A 24,299-nucleotide genomic window follows, 5' to 3' on the forward strand; every position below is an offset into this window, starting at 1 on the left:
ATGCGATGGGAGGCCCTTTATACCAGCGGCGGAGAGCAGGTTGCCCTCAAGGTGTTGTTGGGCTCCAACTCACATCAGCTCCAGCCACCTTGGCCAATGGCCAGGGATGACGGGAATTGGAAGGTCCAACAACATCTAGACACCACCCAATGCCAAGGTGGTGGGTCATTTTTTGTTGTTGGGAAAGAAAAAAAGGGAGCATGCCACTTATCTCTAGGTCACAGATGAGGAACCTGTGGGTCCCCAACTGTTGTTGTTGGGCTCCAAGTTCTATCAGCCCCAGTTGACCCAGTCAACATTGAGGGATGATGGGAGTTGTAGTCCAACCACATCAGAGGGTCATAGGTTCTCATCCTGCTCCAAAGAAACAAACATATTTTTTCTTTCTGTCAAGTAAAGTGTGTGGCAGCCTCTGAGGCTACGTAGGGGGCAGCCATAGAAGGGGAAATGGCAGTGATTTTGTTCCACCTATGGCATATCAGGTCCTTGGCAGGTTTCGAAGGTGCCTAAACTTAGGCTGAAATGCTATACTTCCTTATGTGGCTGTTAGTCTCATTGACCTAAACTGGGCTTGCATTCGGGTCAACACATGTAGGACTAAACTGTTAGCCTGTACTCCTGTGCCTGGGAACAAGTCCCACTGACTATGCACAGGCTTATGATATGTGCTGTTCAGATGACTGGGTAAGTTCTTTTTATTCTCCAACTTTAGGGTGATTTGTGATTTCTGCTTCTGTTTGCTTTGGGCTATATTCTGTAAATGCATCCAACTGTGGACTCTCAGGTGATCTGATTGAGTAGCTCTAGTGAAAACCACAGGAATGCATTTTGAAGCTTGTAGGGCTGCCATCAAGGGTCTTCATTTTTTGTGATGCAGCAAACTGAGCATTATTTCCACTGTTTTTTAAATGATTATGCACATGAAAAACAAGTGTGTGTGTAAGAGGGGAGCCAAGAAACTCTGATTTCATTGGAGTTCCTGATTCTGTGCCTGATTAAACAGCTGCCTACAATTCTAGATAAATCACTTTCCTTGTTTAAGGTTTAAAAATATCAAAGCCTACTCTCTCTGGCTTTCAAGGTGTTTGGGGAAAGAAAGAATACACTTCAAATGCCAACATTTCCAGTTTTATCCATTTCTACTTGCAGCTGTGCACTGATTTCAACAGCACACACTCTCTCTCCCCCTCCCACCTTTTTTAAAAAAATAAACCCCCCCAATCTTTTAAGCCATGCTTCAGATAATCTATATTTAGCACTAAATGGCACGCTAAATTTTAGAAACATTATGACATAGTGCTTTGGTTCAAATAATTGCTGGCATTATCCACGACCGATCAGACAGAAAAAGACGACAAAGGCTAAAAGAGCATCAGCTTAAACCTGCTGGGTATCTGTCATTTCCCCCTCCTCTGCTAAAACAAAAGTGCTACAACAATGATTTCCAAACCATTTTGAGCTACCGCACCCTTGGTTCCATAAACTCATCCCCAGTGCTTCCCACCCTATAAAAACCATATGGTTTGCACAACCCACTAAAGATAACCATGCAATAGAACTCAAAACAATAACAATGATTTGCACATTTATTCAAGGTTGAGTTAAAATGATTCAGTTTAATTAATTCAATAAAACTGACAAACTTGATCCAGTGATATCAGCTTTTCAAAGTCTGATAGTCAGTTACATCTTCAGAGACCACCTGCTGTCCCCTTGCCTCTCAGCACCTGCCTAGTTATCCCATTGTCCCCAGGGGGCAATACCACCCAGTTCAGGAACCAATGTACTACTATAAGCATCTAAATGCAGCCCTCAGGTGGATAACGTTCTTCTGCCCGACATGGTCACCCATATTTACACACATAGGGTCACCCATATTTACACACAGGTGTGCGGTCCAACGGTGGGGTAGGTCACATGACTCCCCCACCCCCCAATGTCTCACATTACAGTCACACATTGCCAAATGACTCAACAGGACTGTTGCCAAAAACTGCACCACACGCTGATCCTATAAAAGCCGAAGGGGATGAAGGCCTTTGCCGACCAATTTGCTTTAAAAAATAAAAATACCCATTTACCTCCCATCTGAAATAATAATCCCCCATTAAAAACTTTTGGGGCTTAGCGAGAAACAAGCAGAGACTTCAGCTGGCTTCAGATTCCGAAACGCAGAAGTAATTTAAGAGGCTGCAAGCCTGGGATTTAACGTTATCAATATGGAGGCTCACTCCAAATGTAAAAATGGCAGCTCCCTAGATTATAAATTTAAAGTCTGCTTGATATTTCCGCTCGGTGCTATAACGGGCAGAAGACGGAAAACAGCAGCCTCGTAACTGCCGTTCCAACATCATTCATCTCCATGTTCGACCGAAGTCCCTTTTGGATTACACGGCTTAAGTTAAGGCTTTTATTTATTTATTTTTCTGTTTCCAGAAAGAACATTGCAAGCAAGGGAACATGAAACAAGCATAAAAGGAGAAGTACTTACAACAAGGGCGCTAGGAAGAAACTTTGAAGCTGTGAGTTTGCTGGAAGAGCGATTAGAATACCCCCTGTAGGCATCAGCCAGCAAGCAGGTGTGTTTATAATTAAACATCAGCAACAAACCCATAAAACCTCAAGTTTTGCCAAGTGTGAGGCTCCGGCTGTTATTAGATATAACACCTTTTACAAGTACTCCAAGAGGCAAAATATTACAGACACAACAGAAAAAGGGGTTCCCAAATGATGGACAGCGAGCTTCAGGTTGTCTGTGAATTTACAATCAAGGATGGGAGAGGAAACAATCACCGTATTTAATTGTACTTTATCGTCTATTTCTGATACAGCATTTTATTTTGAGACAAGTTGCACTGTTTGGAATTCAAACCGTAATTCAATTAAATGTAATAGGTAAAAAAAGAAATTAAAACATCATACAGTGTCCTGCACAGCCCATTACAATTGCTACAAAAGGCAGGGGGGAGGGGGGATCATGAAGTGCTGCTCTAAAACCCACAGCAGTTTTCAGGTGGTCCATGGAGGAGAAAGGGTGGTGCAATGTGTTTAAATGTGGTTCGAGCCACCCAGGGATGGCTTAAGGTCCCTTCCAACTCTACAATTCTATAATAAAACATAATGTAGGAACAGGGATCAGATCATTGGGCCATCTAGCTCAGCACTGTCTGCACCAGGCGTGGGGAATCTCAGGCCCAGGGTCTGAATGTGGCCCTCCAAACCTCTCTATTCGGCCCTCAGGACTTTCATGGGGCCGTACTTCTGTGCCTGCTCTGCCTCCACCTCAAGTGGTTTTGCTTGGCTGGAATGCATATTTGCTTCCCTGGGTAGAGGGCAACAACCCCAAAGAATCGTCTCCCTTCCACAGAACTACAGTACTCAGCACCCTTAGCAAACTACAGTTCCCAGGATTCTTGTGGATGGGGGAGTCATGTGCTTTAAATGTATGTGTGGATCTGCCTTAAGATGTTCCTACATCTGGGTTAGCAAAGAAGGGTTGATTCCCAACACGTTATTTTACCAGTGTTAAAAGAAGTACAGTGGTACCTCAGGTTACATACGCTTCAGGTTACAGACTCCGCTAACCCAGAAATAGTGCTTCAGGTTAAGAACTTTGCTTCAGGATGAGAACAGAAATCGTGCTCCGGCGGCACGGCAGCAGCAGGAGGTCCCATTAGCTAAAGTGGTGCTTCAGGTTAAGAACAGTTTCAGGTTAAGTACAGACCTCCAGAACGAATTAAGTACTTAACCTGAGGTACCACTGTACAAAGAAGCTTGTCTCCTCGCTAGTATCTCCCATCAGAAGACTCTGGGGAACCAGGAAAGGATCACCACTGCAAACAGGAGGACAAGTACCATGTCCCTAAATAAATGTTTTGCAGTGTACCTCCTGGACTTATGGACATAGCCATGAGATTTAAACCACTCGACTGATTCTTTAATGCTGTGTGGACATGGTGCGTACCCCAGCTCCCTCTTGGCCTTTTCCAGGCTGAAATAATTAGAGACGCCACTTTTGTAAACTTCTGTGCGAGTGAGGAAGGGCTGGAAGTTATATAGGCGCCCAACCACGGAATATACCATCTCAGTGAGAAATGCGAAGTAGTAAACAACAGACAGAGGGAGGCGGTAAGTCGGAAAGGGGTAGCCTAAGCCTTCTACGAAAGGCCGGAAAAAATCAAAGTTGTTGATTGGCCTGCCATCTGAAATGAAGTAAGCTTGACCAGCTGACCTGTGACCCTTACTATCTCCCAGAGCTTCGGAAGCTAAGATGTGAGCTTCTACCAAGTTGTCCACATGTACAAAGTCCATTAGGTCTCCAGGATTCCCAAACAGGAACTGAAACAAGCCCTGTTCGAGGTAGCCAAGGATCCTCGGCAGATGTCTCTGCTCTCCAGGCCCATAGATGGCGGCAGGTCTCAAGGCACAGGTCCTCAGCAACCCTCGCCCTCCCTCAAGGGAGCTTCCATTTGCTTCCAGAACCTTCATCTCAGCTAAGGCTTTGGTCCTCGAGTAATGGTCAGGGTGGAGATGAAGAGGGAAATAAGGCAGAGACTCATCCCCGTTTTCGATCGCTTGGCCCCCAAACACCACATTGTAGGTGCTCGTGTAAACCAGCCTTGAGACGCCCACTTTCTTGCAAGCTTCAATTATGTTTTCTGTCCCCTTGAGGTTGATGTCTTCTATAAGTTTTCGGTTCAGCTGCTCCCGGCCAGACATCCCATAGGAAGCAATATGGAAGACGCAGGTTGCACCTCGGAGTGCCCTCTCCACTTCGGAGACCACACGCACATCACCCTGCACAAATTTCACTCCTTGTGGCATTGGTTGGATGGGCTCAGTGACATCAAAGAGGATGACATCTACTCCCTTCTTGGAAAGGGCAACACCTAGGCTGGAATGTGACAGGCAATCCAATCCAAATAATAAAATATATGACTTTGAAACAAACACCTTACATCAAATAAGGTAATATTCAATACCAGTTAGAATACCGTATTTTTCGCTCTATAGGATGCACTGGACCAATAGGACGCACTTTGTTTTAGAGAGGGAGAACAAGAAAAAAAAACTCCCCCTCTCTGCTCAGCGCCCCTTCAGCGAAATGGCAGGAGAAATGGAGCCCCTTCCATTTCTCTTCCTGCTTGGCTGAAGGGAAGCTGCGCAGCTCTCCCTCTCTGCTGAAGCCAGGAGAGTCTTGCTCCGCAAGCTTTAGGCGGCTATCCGCCTGAAGCTCCGCAGGCTTCAGGGATAGCCGCCTGAAGCCTCCGGAGCACGGAGGGAGCGCTCCCTCTGCGCTTTGGAGGCTCCACGTTGCTATCACTTAAGCCAAGGAGCCTGCATTTGCTCTATACGACGCACACACATTTCCCCTTAATTTTTGGAGGGGAAAAAGTGCGTCCTATAGAGCGAAAAATACGGTATATTATTTCGCAATCAAAGGAACTCTCAAAACACCAGCAAATAATAATTAAACAGAAATCTACCTAACACCCCTCTGTTTTCACTCAAAGGGGCTTTTCACGGTTCTACTGATAATAACTACGTGGCCTGCAGACTTTCATCAGTAGACCAACCCAACCTAAGCTTCCGTTGATTGAACTGGTGGGAATCAAAATTATGAAATTACAGGTAGCACATCTGCTTTACATGCAGAAGGTCCCTGAGTTCAAACCCTGGCATCTACAGGTCGGGTTGGCAGAGGCTCCTGCCTGAAGCCCTGGAGAGTTGCTGCCAGCCATTGCAGACAATACAGAGCTAGATTTTGAAGACTGAAGTGGGACCTTCCGCATGCATCTATCACTGAGCTACGGCCTTTCCCCATAGCTGTATAGTGTATGTGTGTACATAGAAATGTGTGTGTGTGTGTGTGTGTGTGTGTGTTGGTGAGGGGAGAAAGAAATTAAAATAATAAATTATTTAAAACAAACATATTGCTTCATTGCTAAATATGATTGCTCCATGTGTCCTAAAATAAAAGTATACTAACCGGAAACCAAAATAACCACCTCCTCCTGTAATAAGGACTGTTTCCTTGACGGGGTTTTCTGCATCCATGCTGTGCTTTTTGCTGCTACTTCCAGTCATTCTCTATAAATAGATAAAGATAACACATCATAGCTGTTATTCTAATAATATAAAAAATAAAAAGATGCTGTGGCTCTTAATAGCTCATGAATTGCAAAACCTGCACATTACAGGATTTTGTTCCGAGCGATTGCTCCCTCCAGATTTTCCCAATGCCATTTTAGATTTGTGCGTATATATTTGTGCTCCCCCCCCCACAAACACCGACCATATTTTTCCATGTATAAGATGCCCCCATGTATAAGACGACCCCTATTTTTTTGAACACAAAATTAAGAAATTAAGTTGTTTAGCTTCTTTGGGGAGGTGGGGGAGGTCACTTTCGCCAATCACTCACTCGCCTGCCCGCCACTGCCAATCGCTTGCCACAGCCACTGCCGATCGCACATCTCACCGCAGCCAATTTTCTGCCCACTCGCCGCCACCAACAGCCCACCCGCCCACTTGCCACAGCCGCCTGCCCAACTGCCGCAGCCACAGCCAATCGCCTGCAGGCCTTGCCGCAGCCACCAATCAACCGCCCAATCGCCGCTGCCAATCTCCTGCTTGCTGCTGCCATTAATCACACGTCCCCCCTCTACATTCACTATCCATGTATAAGACGACACCCAATTTTTGCCTAATTCTTTTTAGCAAAAAGCATCGTCTTATACATGGAAAAATACGGTATATCACAACTGACTTGCTGCTTTGGTGCAAAGTGCACTTAGTCCATTTTGTAACCAGAGGAAGCTAGCCAGGTGCAAACAGAGTATGAAGGGAGGTTGCCAGCACCTGTGAGGCAATCGTAATTTCCTCGAACGTTCTGGAGCTGAGTGGCACTCTATAGGTTGCCAAAATGGAACCAGCCATGCAGAAGAGGTTGGAAGAAACAGCAACCAGTGCTCAGGAGTATACTGCTTAGCCACACAGAAGTTGCCGCCCCTGCACAAAGGCTAAGTGATTTGAGCGGAGTGTCAAATAGGTCATTTGAGGTTCAGGTCTGCACTAAGTCTGCAATCCTCTGCATGCTTAGAATCATAGAATCATAGAATTGGAAGAGACCACAAGGGCCATCGAGTCCAACCCCCTGCCAAGCAGGAAACACCATCGGAGCACTCCTGACATATGGTTGTCAAGCCTCTGCTTAAAGACCTCCAAAGAAGGAGACTCCACCACACTCCTTGGCAGCAAATGCCACTGTCAAACAGCTCTTACTGTCAGGAAGTTCTTCCTAATGTTTAGGTGGAATCTTCTTTCTTGTAGTTTGGATCCATTGCTCCGTGTCCGCTTCTCTGGAGCAGCAGAAAACACTGCTTATTTGGCAGTGGCTCCCATTACTATCCATAAAAAATGCAGTCAAGTGAACATGAATAGAATTGGGTTGTGGGCAGCCTTAGACAAAACACTATTCTCTTGGCTTCAGTTTCCCCCCCTCAACATCTGTAAAATGGGAACAATAGTACTTATCAGATATCCATCCATTAGATACCACATCTCATAAATAGCTAAAATTGTGTTTATTAGTTAGGTGTCCCTTTATAATATTTCCAGGGGAGTTCACAATAAAACAATAACAACAATTTAATAATATAGGGTTGCCATATTTCAAAAAGTGAAAATCTGAACACAAAAGTTTTGCCCAGAAATCAGCTGTAAAGAGTACGTATTGTGCTATCTCTCCCAATGTTTTAAAAAGACTTCTTGCAAAAACCGATCAGTTGCTATCACTCAGCCTAGTGGACCTCACAAGATTGTGGTGAAGATAAAATTACCGTAGGTGGAGGAAGGAATGCAATATTGGTCAAACTGGGTCTACCACTTCTCTGCTTAGCACAGAAAGCACTTCGCAGGAATAAAATCCACACTAAACTGCTAAATCTCAAAGCCCTAACATTTCACCCATCACTATCATACCAAAGGACCTTTGTCCATCATTATCAATCTGATATTCGAAGAATCCAGGATAAGCCATGAATTGCAATAGCACTCCAGCCATAAATGGAAAACTTTAGATATATATGAGAATTGGTGGTTTATCAGGCATATCATGAGGTCCTTGAACATGAAGCAAGGTTGATGATTGGAGTCTACGGTCACTGCTAGACAGTTGCTATCTTAGGGTGGACTACAGTCAAACACCAGCAAGTTCAGATTGTTTTCTTTCTTTCTTTTATTTTTACATTTATATCCAATTAATGCAGTAGGATTACACTTGACTGCATCATCTGAATGGGACTGATGGAGATACATTTCTAAAACCACACTTTTTCTACCTACCCACTGACCGTTAGGTATCAGGTGTTTATTAAGAGGAAGGTTGCACTTAAGGCCATAATTGAGGTACTCTGCACAATATCAATTCAAGAGAGGGCTGAGCCCTGGCATCAAAAACAAATCCCAGGGCTAAATCCAAGCTCCCTTCACAATTATTATAGTTCATGGCTGGGTAGAGCCATGACATGAAAAAAATTTTTTAGCACAGGTGCCAAATTCAAGCTCCTTAGTAATGCCCAATCGTCTCTTCACCCCACCCCCTGCAATGGAACCCTAACCTTTTGGAACACCACCCCCTTGGTTCCATAAACACATCTCCAGTGCTCCCCATCCTATGGAAAGTATTTGTTTAGGATACAGTGGTACCTCGGGTTACGGACGCTTCAGGTTACAGACTCCACTAACCCAGAAATAGTACCTCGGGTTAAGAACTTTGCTTCAGGATGAGAACAGAAATCGTGCAGCGGTGGCGGGAGGCCCCATTAGCTAAAGTGGTACTTCAGGTTAAGAACAGTTTCAGGTTAAGAACAGACCTCCAGAATGAATTAAGTTCTTAACCCGAGGTACCACTGTACTGGTTTGCACAGCCCACTATAGAAGATGATTAACACAATAGAATTCAAAACAGTAACAATTAATTGCACATTTAGTCACTACCCAAGTAAAACTATTTTATTAATTCCACGGAATGGATGGACTTGATCTAGTGATGGCAGCTTTCCCTGCATCTCCCTTGCCTCTTAGCGCCCCGCACACCCAAAGCCCAGCAGACGGCAGAGCCGCCCACTTAGGGAACTACAGTGGTACCTCGGGTTAAGTACTTAATTCATTCTGGAGGTCTGTTCTTAACCTGAAACTGTTCTTAACCTGAAGCACCACTTTAGCTAATGGGGCCTCCTGCTGCTGCCGCGCTGCCGGAGCACGATTTCTGTTCTCATCCTGAAGCAAAGTTCTTAACCCGAGGTACTATTTCTGGGTTAGCGGAGTCTGTAACCTGAAGCGTATGTAGCCTGAAGCGTATGTAACCCGAGGTACCACTGTACAGGCTTGCTCCAGATAGGCAAGAGGGAGCACCATAACGCCACCTTCTGCAAAGCAGCCACAGACAAGCCTGAACGAGGAACTTCCCAATGCAAGCCCACTCCCCAATTCCGAGGAGCCTGCATACCCCCTTCTCAGTAATTTAGCTCTCATTACAATCTGTGCAACACGAGCTTGGATTTGTGGGGAGGAGCTATGAACGAAACGGACCGCGCTGAAGACTGGGGCAATTAAAAGAACCAGTTCACTGGATTCCTCCCCTCGCCCCGCTCTAGAGCAGCAGGTGTTTTTTCCCCTCCGCCCCACACAGGGTCTGATCTCCCCTACTCCCTTACCAAACAAAGTTTCTGACTTTCTCCTCTTCGCAGTGTGCGATGAGCGGTCTTTCCCGCCCCATCACCCTATATGCCGGCTCCTCCCTATAGGAAGGGCGATTTACGAAACCAGCCCCTGCAGAAATAGGCACCTTCCCCTCGCACCGAGGCATGCAGGGAAAGGAAGATCTGCCTATCCCCACTCCGTGCCGACCGGACCCTTTAAAACAAAGCAGCCGCGCCAAAGCACGACAGCAAAACTTCTCACGCTTTTATCTCTGCAGTCTGAAACCAGCCGGTACTTTGCCGGTTTCAGTAGCGCCAACATGGCGCCCTCCATTGCGGATATTTTCCGTACAGCAAGATGTCTGAACCCGAGGACCGGGCTTTCGTACAGCAAAACGGTGCTCTCTACTCGGGATAATGTCGTCCAATAAGATGATAGCTGCTTTTGTTTATGCTATTATTATTATTATGCCTCCTCCTATTATTATTTGCTGTTGCTTCTCTTTTTATTGTTGTTGCTCTTTGTTTCTGATGCTATTGTATTATTTTATTAGTTATGTCTTCTGCTACTGTTATTACTTGCTGTAGCTTCTTTAGTTTTTACTGTCATTTTTAAACCAGTTATATGTATATATATATATATATATATATATATATATATATTATTCAATTTTCTGTTTTACAATTTAATGTACTCATTTTTACATCCTTATCATATCAATGACTTCCCTTATCTTTCTATGGTTCATTTTACATATCATAAATCCCTTTATATTTTACAAAAACTATACCATTCAGTATTCCATTATTACATCCATCAAAAATTATTTACACTGTTGAATTTATCTTAATGCTGCCAGCGTTTTCAGCTGTGCACAGTTATTTCCCATATATTCAATAAACATTTTCCAATCTTCTCTAAACATATGTAACATATGTTATTGTTCTCTTATTCTATATGTTAAGTCTGCAAGCTGTGCATATTCTGTCAATTTAAGTTGCCGTTCTTTGGCTGGGACCTCTCTCATTTTCCATTTTTGGGCTAACAAAACATGGGCCCCAGTAGTAGCGTACATAAATAACGTTTTTTGACACCTGGGAATTTCAATCTGAATTATCTGGTTTTTGGAGGAAAGTACTTTTAAACATTTTTTTCAATTCATTATGGATCATTTCCCAATACTCTTTTATTAAACCAATTTAGTATGTTTTAACATCTGATTATAAGTCAGATTTAATTATTATTTTTGGAAGTTTAAAATAGGTTAAAATAATAAAATAATTCCTTCTAGACAAGAGGGGATACAAAAATTTACTGAATATGCTGAATTAGATAGCCTATCTGAAAAAATAAAAAATAAACCGAGAATTGAATTTGTATCAAAATGGGAGGCCTTCAGAACATATCTTTAAACAAAATTATACCATATTAAAATCTGTGGCAGCTTTTGAGTGATCCCAGCAGTTTTTATTAATTGCTTATATAAATATAAACATTCATAAATTGTGAAAATATTAATATAAAAATAGTATTTTGATATGACAGTAAATTTATGTAAAAAGAGTTAAGGAATAAATGGGAGGTCAGGTATAAAAGATAACGAGATTGTTATTTTTATTGTAACATGAAATTGCAATCACAAATTTTTGTCATAATTTTTATCTTATTAACAGATTGTGTAAATTTAATTTTCTTTCCTTCCCCCCCCCCCCTCTTAAGTTGTACCCCTTTTCAGGTTGTTGGGGGGGGTTGTATGTAATAAGCATGGAAATAAGCATGGAAAAAGATAAAACAATAAAAAAGGGGGAGGAATCTAATTATAAGTCAGCTAAAGACTGCCAAGTGCTTAAGACCAACAAATTAAATAATAATAATATTCTAGTTTGTTTATTGTTATGAAAACTGCTTTGAGGGTCCTGCAAAATAACAATAATGTAAATAACAAAAATAACATGCAGACCTTTAAGGCATTTTACCATCAGCCCCAGCGAGAATATCCAATGTTCAGGAATGATGGGAGCTGGAGTCTACCAACATGTGGCCACAGGGTTCCACATCTGTGATCTAACGGATTAATCAGCTAAGGTTGCAATCATGTACACACTGAAAGGACAGCAATCCCTATTGAATTATTTGGGGGTTACTTCTGAGTAGACATGCCTTAGAATCATATAGTTGGAAGGGACCCAAGGGTCATCTAGTCCAACCCCCTGCAATGCAGGAATCACAGCTGTATTGCAGCCCACATTTCTTAGAATTTACTACACATTTTTAACAGTGCTTTTAGGGTGCTCACTAATCCTTACAGCAAGCCTATATTGCCGTAAATCAGTATTATTATCAACAGGTTGTAAAGGAGCATAACTGAGTCTGAGAAAAAGAAGCAGCTCATCAACTGTGGCCGAACCAAGATTTGGTTCACAGGGCCAAAGATTTGGTGTCTTTGCCTTCTTCACCAGGGTTAGGCAGAAGATGTGACAGAGGGATCCTCAATATATGGTATCTTGTCACACAGAAAAGTTGCAGGCACCAGTGGACCAGTCTCTAATTTCCTACATTTATCCTGGTTACTATGGGACGCGGGTGGCACTGTGGGTTAAACCACAGAGCCTAAGACTTGCCAATCAGAAGGTCAACGGTTCGAATCCCCTTGACAGGGTGAGCTCCCGTTGTTTGGTCCCTGCTCCTGCCAACCTAGCAGTTCGAAAGCACGTCAAAGTGCAAGTCGATAAATAAGTACCTCTCTGGAGGGAAGGTAAACGGTGTTTCCATGCGCTGCTCTGGTTCACCAGAAGCGGCTTAGTCATGCTGGCCACATGATCCGGAAGCCAATAAAGCATGACCCTTGGCCAATAAAGCGAGATGAGCGACTGAAAATAAGTGGCTTCTAGCTATACAGGCTTTAAAGTTATATATAGATCAAGATTAAGGATTAGGATTAAAAAAGTTAAAAGAAATAGAAATTTGGTTTTTAAGAGGTAAAAATTTAATGTTATATTATATTAGGATTAAGGATTGGGATTAAAAAAAGAGGGAAAGAAACTGCTGGACAAACAAATTGAATTGGAATACAAAAGAGGGAGGTACGAGGAGTTCCAGAAAATAAGTAAATTTTAAAAATGGTGAGGAAAAGATGGTATTGTTTTTAAATGTTTTCTTTTTTGTCCTTTGTTTTTTGTTTTTTTTTTGGATTATGTATTGTGTATTTTTGAACTGTGTGTTTTTCTTTTTTTTCTTTTTCTTTTTAATTTCTTTTTGATGTGTTCTTTTTATTGGAAACCTTAATAAATATCATTTAAAAATAAATAAATAAAGCGAGATGAGCGCCGCAACCCCAGAGTCAGCCACGACTGGACCTAATGGTCAGGGGTCCCTTTACCTTTATCCTGGTCACTGAGGAAGAATGAAATGTGCGCCATCTTGGAGGAAGAGGTGGGATATAAATGATGATGATGATGAAGATAGTTTTAGATTCTGCCCATGGCAAACAGTGTTCACCGGGATTGCCATCTTCCTGCTCCCCCATCCCCAGCAGAGTTCCTGTGCTTGCAGCATCTGCTTCATACACAGATATCCAACTGTGGCAGGTTTTTTTCCTTGGTCTGTTTCCACACTGTGGAAACAACCCCAGTTGACTTTTTTTGCTTTTTTAAGCCATGGAAAAACCTTGAATGGATGCCAAACAGCCTTTACTCTGGAACGCAACAGGTGGTGCTATTGCACCAGTAAGCTGAAATAATGATTATTCTCTGCAGCTGCTGCCTTTACGCTTCTCAGATCCTGAACTTCATTTTTTTGGGGGGACAAACAGCCCAAGAAATGAAAGAAACGGAACAGATTCGCGTTCAGGTCTGGAATAATGTTGGAATCACCAAACAGACCTACTTGGCTCAGGTGTGCGGACAGTGTGCGGACTTGGGAGGTGAGACTGTAGAATGAAGGTGCTCCCAAAGTTGGAAAGGTTGGAAAGAATATGTGTCTGAAAAGAAATGAATACCAAAAATAAAACTCTACATACGTAGTTCTAAATCGACATGGCTAAATAATGGGTGTTGTTTGAATCCAGCTCCCATCATCCCTGACCATTCTGGTTGGGTCTGATGAGAGTTGTAGTCCAACAATGTCTGGAGGAACACGGGCCCCCACCCCACCCTAATGGACTTAAAATCATACTTTGAGTAGCCTGGTTTTAATAAATTGACTTAAGAACCGAAGATAAACCTGTTGAATCAGACCAGTGGCCTATCTAGTCCAACATCCTGTTCTCACTGTGGCCAACCAGATGCCTGTGGGAAGCCTGCAGACTGAAAGAAATATACTCGGAGTCGAGAGTGGATTTCATGCTCTTTATTCAGCTCATAGTGGTGAGGAGGAATGGAAGTTCCCCCAAAATGTCTGCTTTATATACATTATTTACACAATGGGCCCCACGTGATTGGCTAATTCCGGAATTCTCCTGTAGGCCAATCAGGTTGCGGATTCACTTCCACCTGGAGCTGGATTGGGTGGCTCCTGTCGACCAATCAGACTGCTGCATTCCTGGATCCTATTGTTCTAGGACCAATCAGACTGCTGCATTCTGAATCCTATTGTTCTAGGACCAATCAGACTGCTGCATTCTGAATCCTATTGTTCTAGGACCAATCAGACTGCTGCATTTTGGATCCTATTCAACTCAGTACATAACACTGGACATGAGAGCAATAACACTTGTATTATTGATTCCCAGCAACTTGTACTCAGAGACATAATGCTTTGGACAGTGGAAGTAGAACATAGCCATTATGGCTAGTAGCCTTTGATAGTCTTGCCCTCCATGAATTTTAGTGGCGAAGGAGAGCTGAAAATAATGCCAATATATTTCACATCTGGCAGCCAATGTGCCCCTTTGGCTTCTGATAGTACATGGGTAAGATGGGTTTAAAAAGCCCAGGACCCAAATGGCTATGGTGGCTCATATACCAGAAGTAATGGATTTAGTGTTAACTCTGCAAGTGTATACTTGATTCTGACCAAACTAAGCCTAGCTTTTCACAAAAACTGCAAAACTTTTCACAAAAAAGAATAAAACAACAAAATTATCTGTCAAAAAGTGTCTTTAAAAACCTGTTTAAAACTTTCAAAAATAATAATTAAATCAAATGTAAGATTTAAAACCTACCATATTTTTCGCCCTATAGGACGCACTTTTTCCCCTCCAAAAATGAAGGGGAAATGTGTGTGCGTCCTATGGGGCGAATGCAGGCTTTCGCTGAAGCCTGGAGAGCGAGAGGGGTCGGTGCGCACCGACCCCTCTCGCTCTCCAGGCTTCAGGAAGCTATCCGCAAGCCCCCACAAGGCGGAGAAGCGCTGCTTTCCCCACCGCCAGCCCCACAAGCTCGGGGGACAGCGGGGAGGCGGAGTGTGCCTTCCCGCTGTTCCTCGACCTGGTTTGCAGGCTGGCGGTGGGAGCTGCCTGCATCCCGAAGCTATCAGCAAGCCTGGGGAGACCGGCGCGACTTCCCGACGGGCTCCCTAGGCTTGCGGATAGCAGCCTGTTCTGGGGGCTGGGGTTGGGGGAAGCTCGGACTTCCCCCGCCCCAGCCCTGCGCCTGGGGGGGAAATATTTTTTTTTCTTTATTCCCCCCCCAAAAAAAAACTAGGTGCGCCCTATGGGCCGAAAAATACGGTAATTAAAGCACATGACAACATTCCACATTTCTGGACAGGCTTGCCTAAACAAAAATATTTTTATCAGGTGCTGAAAAAGGTACTGTGAAGGTGCTTGCCTGATATCAATAGTTCCAAAGTGTGGGTGCTGCCACACTAAAATTCTATTTCTTACAATGGCACAAGTATTATGTGGCACATGTAACAGTGCCAGTTTCGCAGAGCTGAGTGGTCAAGTAGATCTGTATGGGGTAAGGCAGTCTTGTGATTTAGCAGGACCAGGCAGGCAAAGGCAGGATTAACGTTTGATTAATGTTGTGGTTGATGTATATCCAGCTGCGATGAGCTACAGAACAGAAGGCCATGAAGTACAGTAATTCCTTCTTCCTCTCTTCCCATGTGCAAGTAAAAATTAATAAAACCACCAAGGCTACAATCATATAATCACTTTTACCTGGGAATAAGTCCCATTCAGTTCAATGGATGTTTCCTCTGAGTAGAGATGCATAAGCTTGCATTAAAAGCAGCTAATAGGTCTCCTGTCTGATAGATATTTCCACACTTTCCTATCTGCTCAGCTTTTGGGAAATGCATCATGTCATCCTGGCAGGAATCCTTTAGTCAAAGACATCTTCTTTGATCGCTTAAGGATGGATTATTATTATCATTTATCTTGATTGTTACCCTGCCAGGTTCCTGTATGCATAGTCTCTACTCCATATGGAAAGAATTTGTTAAGGCTGATAAATGTCTTTGATCTATACATTGACCAGTGTTTAACTCTTTGTGGGTCAGAACACAAAAAGAGCCTGGCTAGACTGGACCAGAGATATATCCAGTGTAGGAGAACTTTAGACTCACAAATTATGTACTTTTCTTTTCCCTTGCATGACACTGGGGCTTCTGTCAAATTTGTATTGTAGGTTGGGGTGGTGGTGTTAATCTGGATGATGCCCTGAGTCCCTTCCAATTCTTGGGATCCTGTATCTGAAGGGTTAGAATGTATAAGAGCAAGCTTGCCAAACCAGTCCCTTTATCTAGGTATCAGTTTTGGCTGTTTATTTAAGCACCACCATCAGCATAACCAAATAAGTTTCTGTGTACCATAGAACAAATGGGTGGGTCTTCCCCTTAACTGGCTGCTAGTTAGGAAAACAATAACCAGAGTGTGTGAGAACTAAGCTGGAAGCAGGTTGGAAGCTGGAGACACATAGACATGTTTGTTCTGTGCTGGATCTAAAGTTGTGACTAAAGGAGAAGTGAGATCTGTTGGGGTGTTAATGCTGTGAGCCCCTACATCCTATGCTCAGGTTGTATAAAGATGAAGGGACCCCTGACCATTAGGTCCAGTCGTGACCGACTCTGGGGTTGCGGTGCTCATCTCGCTTTATTGGCTGAGGGAGCCGGCGTACAGCTTCCAGGTCATGTGGCCAGCATGACTAAGCAGCTTCTGGCGAACCAGAGCAGCGCACAGAAACGCCGTTTGCCTTCCCGCCGGAGCGGTACCTATTTATCTACTTGCACTTTGACATGTTTTCAAACTGCTAGGTTGGCAGGAGTTGTGACTAAAGGAGAAGCGAGATCTGTTGGGGTGTTAATGCTGTGAGCTCCTACATCCTATGCTCAGGTTGTATAAATGTACATAAAACCATATATCCTAAAGACACTGTAGTCTCCACTGACCATTCCAAGGAAAGTAAACCTGGGTAAGAGCTTGGAAACCCTGGATTCTCTCACCACTCGGAGATTGGGGCAGCAGTATTATACACTTAACAGTGAGATGCTGACTGTGCCAGAACAGAAAATTGTGGTTAGGCTTGCAGTAAGGCTGGAGTGGGAATGTGGAAAGAGGAACTGATGGACAGTGGAACAAAGAAAGCAGCAATTAGAGACACTTTGCCCGTGTTTGTTTGTTTATTCAATAAAATTTATATACCACTGGATTGTAGAAAAAACCCCACAAAGCAGTTTACAAAAAAGATAAAACAAACAAACAAAATCATTAAAAATGTTACAGCTATAACTGAAAACCTATAGAATGTTAAAACCGCAATAAAATAGTACTCCAATTTTGAAGCATCTAGTGCATGAACTACTGTGACCAGGCTCTCATGGTCCAGAAATGGCCATAACTATAGAAGCAGCCACAGTTGGCAAAAGGCACTTTTAGCCACTGAAGTTACCTGAGCCTTCAGTGCCAGAGCTGGATTTCAGAAGCCCCAAACTGTGGACCTGCTCTTTCACAGGGAGTGCAAACCCATCCAGGGGTTTGCAATCTAAATAGACACAGGACACGGAGAGGTGAGGTAAATGTCTAGAGCTTTGGTTGGAACATCTGGTGGCTATTTTAAAGAATCTGAACTGGGAAGGGTCATAGTTTCAAAGCTCTCTTCAGCAAGATCAGGTGCATACATAACCTGGATGGTGAGACTATTGAATGATGGGGTGTAGGTCAAGGGCCACATTCAGATCATGCATTTAAAGCTCTATGATACCACTTCAAACAGTCAAGGCTTCCCCCAAGGAATTCTGGGAGCTGTGGTTTGTTAAGGGTGTTGAGAGTTGTTAGGAAACCCCCATTCCCCTCACAGAACTACAGTTCTCAGAGTTTCCTGGGAAGAGATTGAACCATTCTGGGAATTGTTGCTCTGAGAGGGGAATCTTAAACATCTCTATCACATCCCTTGTTTCTCTTCCTCCCCGCCCCCCAAAACTAAAAAGCTCCAAATGTTGTAAACTTTACTCATACGGGAAGTTGCTCTACCCCCCTTGTTAATTTATAATGTCCCTTTCTGAGCCTTTTCCAACTGAATAGATCATTTTGGATCTCTTCATAATCCCTTTTTGTTTTAACCAGCTTGAATACCATATTTTTCGCTCTATAAGACACATCAGACCATAAGACGCACCTAGTTTTTGGAGGAGGAAAACAAGAAAAAAAATATTCTGAATCCCAGAAGCCAGAACAGCAAGAGGGATCGCTGCGTAACGATCCCTCTTGCTGTTCTGGCTTCTGAGATAGCCATGTGAAGCCTCTTCAGGGCAGCGAGATGAAGGCTCCCCCTGCCCTGAAGAGGCTTCATGCGGCTAAGCCAGAACAGCAAGAGGGATCGCTGTGCAGCACATTTCCTCTTACTTTTTAGGAGGGAAAAAGTGCGTCTTATAGAGCAAAAAATACGGTAATTTGGTTTCACCAGCAAACTTGCCCGCTCACTCCTAATTCCAAGTCATTTGTGAAGAAGTTAAAAAGCACAGGTCCCAATGCCACTCCGGTGGGGTGAGGGGACTCTTCTACATCCCTCCATTGGGAGAACCGTCATTTAGACCTGCTCTCTGCTTTCTGTTCCTTAACCAGTTAATCATCCATGAGATGAGCTCCCCTATTTTTTGGTGACTGCAAAGCTTCCCCAGGAGTCTTTGGTGAGGTACTTTGTCAAAAGACTTTTGAAAGTATAAGTACACATCAAAAGTCTTTAAGTACACAATTTATAGTTTACTTTCTCCTCAATACTTCATTTTATTTCTGTGTGAGACTTGGACCTGACTATTTTTCTTTCTTTCTTTTTTTAAAAAAATCCACAATTTGTTCGTGAACCAAGGTTATTGCAAGGTGACCTGTTTACTGAGCATGCATCCTGTTCTGTTTTGCACAACTGTTGTTGGGAGGTTATATGACATTCACTGTTTATTGAGCATTCATTTGTTTGCAGGTAAGTTCAAACAATTTTTATCCCACACTTTATAGAGCACTTCACCATCGCCACAAATCATCCTGGGTTTTTGGGGAAGCAGGTGTGTTGCATAAAAGTGCTAAGTCCACTTTCATTCTGCATGCCTGAATTTGTCCATATGCAATGAATCCAGGCAGCAATCCAGAAGTGGCTTAATCTTCTGTTTGGATGTCCCTGTTTGGATCCTGTTTCCTGGACAACATACATATCTTTCCTAGATGCTAGGAGCTTGTACTTTGGAATTCCGCTGTAGATTGTGTCTAGCTGTGTTCTTCAACTAAACTATGGTGTTTTATAATTAGGACAGCTGGGAATGGAGAATCATAAAACTGTAGAATTGCAAGTTACCCAAAGGGTCATCAAATCCAACCCCTACAATGCAAGAATCACAACTAAGTGGACTTTAGTATACTTTAACCAGGGTGCTGGTAATATTTTTGGTGGACTAATGTGTCACAAATGCAACCTGGGGTTGGAGATGTGCAGCAAGGAAGGCATTGGTTCCAGTTTACAAATGTATTCATTAGTTTATTCAAGAACTTTCAGTCACATGAGACTTTCACACATGCTTTGCAAGGATACTTAATAATAATAATAACAACAACAGCAACAAAAATATAGTTATTAAAGATCATTGTTGTGTCTAATAGGTGGCCAACACCTATTAGACACAACACCTATAGGTGGCTGGTAGCACAGGAGGGTTGTGAAGCTTCACCCTGCTGCCTGGAGTGGTGCTGCAGAGGTTTGCCAAAAGATGGCTAGTCATAGAATTTTAAAGTTGGAAGGTACCCGAAGGATCATCAACTCCACCCCCTGAAATGCAGGAATCTCAACTAGATAATCCAACCTCTGTTTAAAAACATCAAGCGAAGGAGAGTCCTCCATCTTCCAAGACAGTCCATTCCGCTGTCAAACAGCTCTTACCACCAGAAAGTTCTTCCTAATGCTTTCAGGATTGCATGATCCGTGCATCATCTTTCAGACTACCATCTAAAATAGTTTATTGCTCTTTGGTCAATCAGACCTAGCACATGTGCACACAAGTACTAATATACTGTATGCACAACAAAGCAAAAATAAGAATCAAAGTAAGTACATACAGTACATTATCTGTTGTGAAATTAGCCTCTACTTCATAAAAATGAGATTCATTCACTGGCTTTCTGCCAGTGTATTTTAAATACATTTTCCAAACGGTTTTCAGCCTCCAGCCATATCTGGTCACAACCCGCTTTCCTATAGAGGCAAATTAAGGAGTTTGGTTTCACTAGTAACACGTATGAAGGTCCCTACACTTATTTTTGCATTGACTGGGGAAAACGGGAACAAAACGGAAGATGTTCTGGCCAGCCTCAGCTCCAATTATCAATATCGCTCTCATCCTTACTTCCCCTTCTCCTCCCTTCGTCCATATTTCAGGCAGATAGCGATGGTTACTAAATGAATCTTGCTAAATGAATCCAGAACACGTGCCCACGGTCATATGAAGGAAATGCAATCTATTAATCTGTGGAGTAAAGATCCTCCCTTTGAAACATGAAAGAGTTTTCTTCATGTCTTTGGAGGCCTCTCTCAAAGAGGATTTTGGGAGAGATCAAAAAAGGAAAGAAATCACCTGGCTAACAAATGCAAGGGAAAGCTCCCCAGGGAAAGGATAAAAGCCTGATGGGAGCTGGGCATCCAACAACTTTCCACTGTAAACTGCCCTGTGATCTTTGTATGAAGGGCTGTATATAATCTTTTAATGAGAATGAGAAGGAGGAGGAGGAGGATTATGATGAGGAAGGTGGAAAGGGAGCCCCATGGTTAGAATGTCAGAGCAGGAGTGGGGACAGACCCAAGTTTCCTGTATCACTAGGTTGGACCTTCAGCTGGTCCCTCTCTCCTCCTCTTAGCTTAACCCACCTCACAAAGTGGTTGTGAGGATAACCTGATGGGATGGAGAGCCTTTCCTGCCACTCTGAGCTCCTTGAATGATGAACAGATTGAATGTCTTATCCTAAGCTGGAGCACTGGTCCATCTTACTCAGTTTTGTCAATACTGGCTGGCAAGGACTCTCCAGGATTTCAGTCAGTGCTCTCTCATAGATCTACCTGGAGATGCCAGGGATTGGACCTGGGATCTCCTGAATACAAAGCAGATGCTCTAGACCATGAGCTATGGCTCTTCCCAAAAACCTTGCTTGCCCTGTGTGAATCTCAAACTCACGACCTTCAAAATATGAGGCTGATGTAACATGCCAGAGAACCTCAATGGGTGACCACCAATCTTCTTTTAAAAAAAAAAAAATTAACCTGGAAGACCTCTAGAGTGCCACTGCGGCCCCCACCATCCATGGAAAAATTCGCCTGGAAAGCTAATTCAAAGAGGTGGGGGACAGGGAGAGACCGGGGGGGGGGGGTGTTGCCAAAGGGTGACAGTAGGTTACTTCTGAAGTCAAATAAGTGCGTGAAATTAGCCGAGCCATTTCCAAAGCTCAGAAACAGCTTGTGCTATTTTCTGAGCCAGCCTGACGCAAGCCCAGGAGGAATTGCTAAACAACCCTTCATGCAGCGCTAGAATGGAGTAGAAAATGTTTCACTGTCAAATAACTTGGTATTGTAGGCCCCGAGGCTGCTTCTGCCCTAATTTTGGCAGAGAATAAGATCATACCTCCCAATAGTTGGCAGGTGGAATTAGATGCACTTGGTGTAAACTAGGAAAAAGATGTCATTTCTCACAGTACTGCAGGAAGAAAACTGAGCCAAGAGCCAGTTCTGCTATACGTTGTGTCCCAAGGAAAGGCCTCTGCCAAAATTTTTCTTCAGAACGTACAGGGGCCTTCAGGAGCTCCAGTATGGCCTATTGTACCTATAATACAGACTTATCATGGTTACAGAGCACTTTTAGGGTTCCCCGTAACCACTAAGCTACAAAGCTCATCAGTTAAAAGCATGTTTTAGGCAGCGTATTATTTTATTGACAGTATAATTAAACTGCAAATGACAAGCAATAATCTTACAAGAGACATTCTGTCTAGTGGATTTGCTGGAGAGCCAGTTCAACAATCTCAAAGTTAGTCAAGTTTGTTAGAGTGGAAAAAGAAGCTTTATATGCACTGGTGGTACAAAAGTTACAAGGAACTTTTTTGACCCAAAACACTTCTGATTGCCAAGTGCATTTTTTCATTTATATTATATGGGGATCTTTCCAACTTTACATTTTGTCAGTTTGCATGTCTTAAATCATTTGTGTTAACATTTGCCTAATTTCCATCCTTTTCTCTTCATTGGGGTGGGGTGGGGCAGGAGATCAGATATTATGATCCTGTTATGCCAGTCCACTTCTAGCCTTGTGGACAAGATAATTAAAGGATGCCACTCCATACTTTCTGATCAGTGTCAGATGCCTGCTGGATCAAGTGCCCATACACAGACTGACTTTGTATTTGTGGTCAACCTCAGGTGGAAGGCATCACTCATATCTGTTAGCCTGCCCCTTATATAGAGACCCAAGAGATGGCTTTCTGAAACCTATGTTCTCACAAGCAAACAGGTACACAGAGGTGGTTTGGTTTCTTTGACAATAATAGCATTGTAACACAGAGAGTGGTACTCTGTGCACTGGCTGCAAAAAGCACGGGATGGGGGGGGGTCAGGAAAAAGGAGATAGGTAAATCCGCAGTAAGTTGTGGTTATTTGGAGGTTTAATTTGAAATCAAGTTAGGTTTAAGCTTGTTGGTGTCTCTGGCATCTCCTCACTGTTACATCATGGGTGGTGGCTTAAATAATGGATGCATGTTCTGTATTGTTTTATTAATACTATTGCTACAAGTATGTCATAGCCTTCAGATAGAACAATAAACTTATGAACTGAAACCGAAACTGAGTTTACTGAAACAACCAACCTACAGTTATCCTTCAAAATAGACATTTCTCTAAATTCCACAATGGTTGTCTACAAGCAAAAAAAAAACCAAAAACAAAAACTTGTATCTTGTGGAAAGTGTATATAAAAGAGTCATTGTTGTTGTTGTTGTTTAGTCGTTTAGTCATGTCCGACTCTTCTTCATGACCCCATGGACCAGAACACGCCAGGCCCTCCTGTCTTCAAAAGAGGCATACATTTGTGAAAATAGTAAACAAAAATATTATATTAGGGTAAATTGCTTGCATAGATAGATAGATAGATAGATAGATGATAGATAGATATGGGGAAATGTCCACTAAAATGCCGAGGAATGGAAGAAATTGAGAGATATCGAAATTGGCCAAGACTCATCCATTCTGTTCCTGAGCTCACTAATACTCAACCTTGTGTATCAATATGGCTCTGCATTTCCACCCCATGCCATATTTTCAGATTATAGTTGATAATTAGAGCTATTGGTGACGCCTTTGGACTGATTCCAAGGCTGCTAGTTTCTGCCTGAGCTTTTGGAGGAGTTTCTACCACAGCCCCAAAGTTTGTTCTCTTTTTATAGCCCCAGAAAAGCAGGAACTGTGCTCTGGAGGTATTATTCCAGCTATTTCTCTGCTACAGTTACTTCCCATTTCAAAAGCTTGAGAAATGGAGACGTCAAGAGCTTTTGTCTTCATTGTTCCCCGAACGGACTGTTGCTTTCTTGTAAACTCGTCTGTGTCATTTAAATAGGTAAACCGAATGCTGACGCACAGAAACAGAACAAAGATGTTCACAGTCAAAGACCAAAGACATGGGAAAGTGCCCTTTGTCTCCCCTTCTCTGCCACCAGAACAAAGCTGTGAGAGCTTTATTTGTGTCATCTGAAGTCTCTGCAACTGTGCTTACCTGGGGATCTGCTTTCCAGAAGGAGAGAAGCCTCTGGATCTTTAGGGCTGGAGGATGCAGACCATCTCAGGTTTCATCCTTGGCATCTTCAGGTAAGGCTGGGAAAGATATCTATAAGAAACCCCAGAGAACTGCAGCTGCAAGTGAACAAAATATTGTCTTCAGTGTTGGCTGGTGAACACTGAGACTGGTAGGGCACAAGGCAGGCAGATGGCGCCAGAACCAATGCCAGGCAGACCCACCACCTGACTGGTTGTAAATAAGACAGACAACTGGTTCTCAGGGTGGTTTCAACAACCAGTCCCCCTTCCCAGTGAACTTTGGGAACTGTAGCTCTGGGAGGGGAATAGAGGCCTCCTAATAACTCTCAAAACCCTTAAAAACTGCAGTTCCCAGAATTCTTTGTGGGGAGCCAAGACTGT

General features: G+C 43.1%; 1 protein-coding gene across 6 annotated transcripts; it reads right to left on the bottom strand.

The window, feature by feature from the left end:
• Positions 1–2,401: 2,401 nt before the first annotated feature.
• SDR42E1 (short chain dehydrogenase/reductase family 42E, member 1) lies at positions 2,402–24,002 on the bottom strand. 6 transcript variants are annotated; one of them, XM_081016604.1, is made up of 3 exons: positions 23,878–24,002; positions 5,990–6,090; positions 2,402–4,894 (listed from the first exon to the last, which is right to left on the bottom strand). In XM_081016604.1, the coding sequence occupies exons 2-3, from the start codon at positions 6,085–6,087 to the stop codon at positions 3,799–3,801; spliced, it is 1,194 nt and encodes a 397-aa protein (XP_080872730.1). In that variant the 5' UTR covers positions 6,088–6,090; positions 23,878–24,002; the 3' UTR covers positions 2,402–3,798. The 6 variants fall into 6 exon arrangements, with proteins under 6 accessions (XP_080872730.1, XP_080872726.1, XP_080872731.1 ...); XM_081016600.1 differs by lacking the exon at positions 23,878–24,002 and adding an exon at positions 13,085–13,268; XM_081016605.1 differs by lacking the exon at positions 23,878–24,002 and adding an exon at positions 9,967–10,292.
• Positions 24,003–24,299: the final 297 nt, after the last annotated feature.

This window comes from Podarcis pityusensis, assembly GCF_964106645.2.
Source record: "Podarcis pityusensis genome assembly, chromosome: 8".
NCBI lineage: Eukaryota > Metazoa > Chordata > Lepidosauria > Squamata > Lacertidae > Podarcis > Podarcis pityusensis.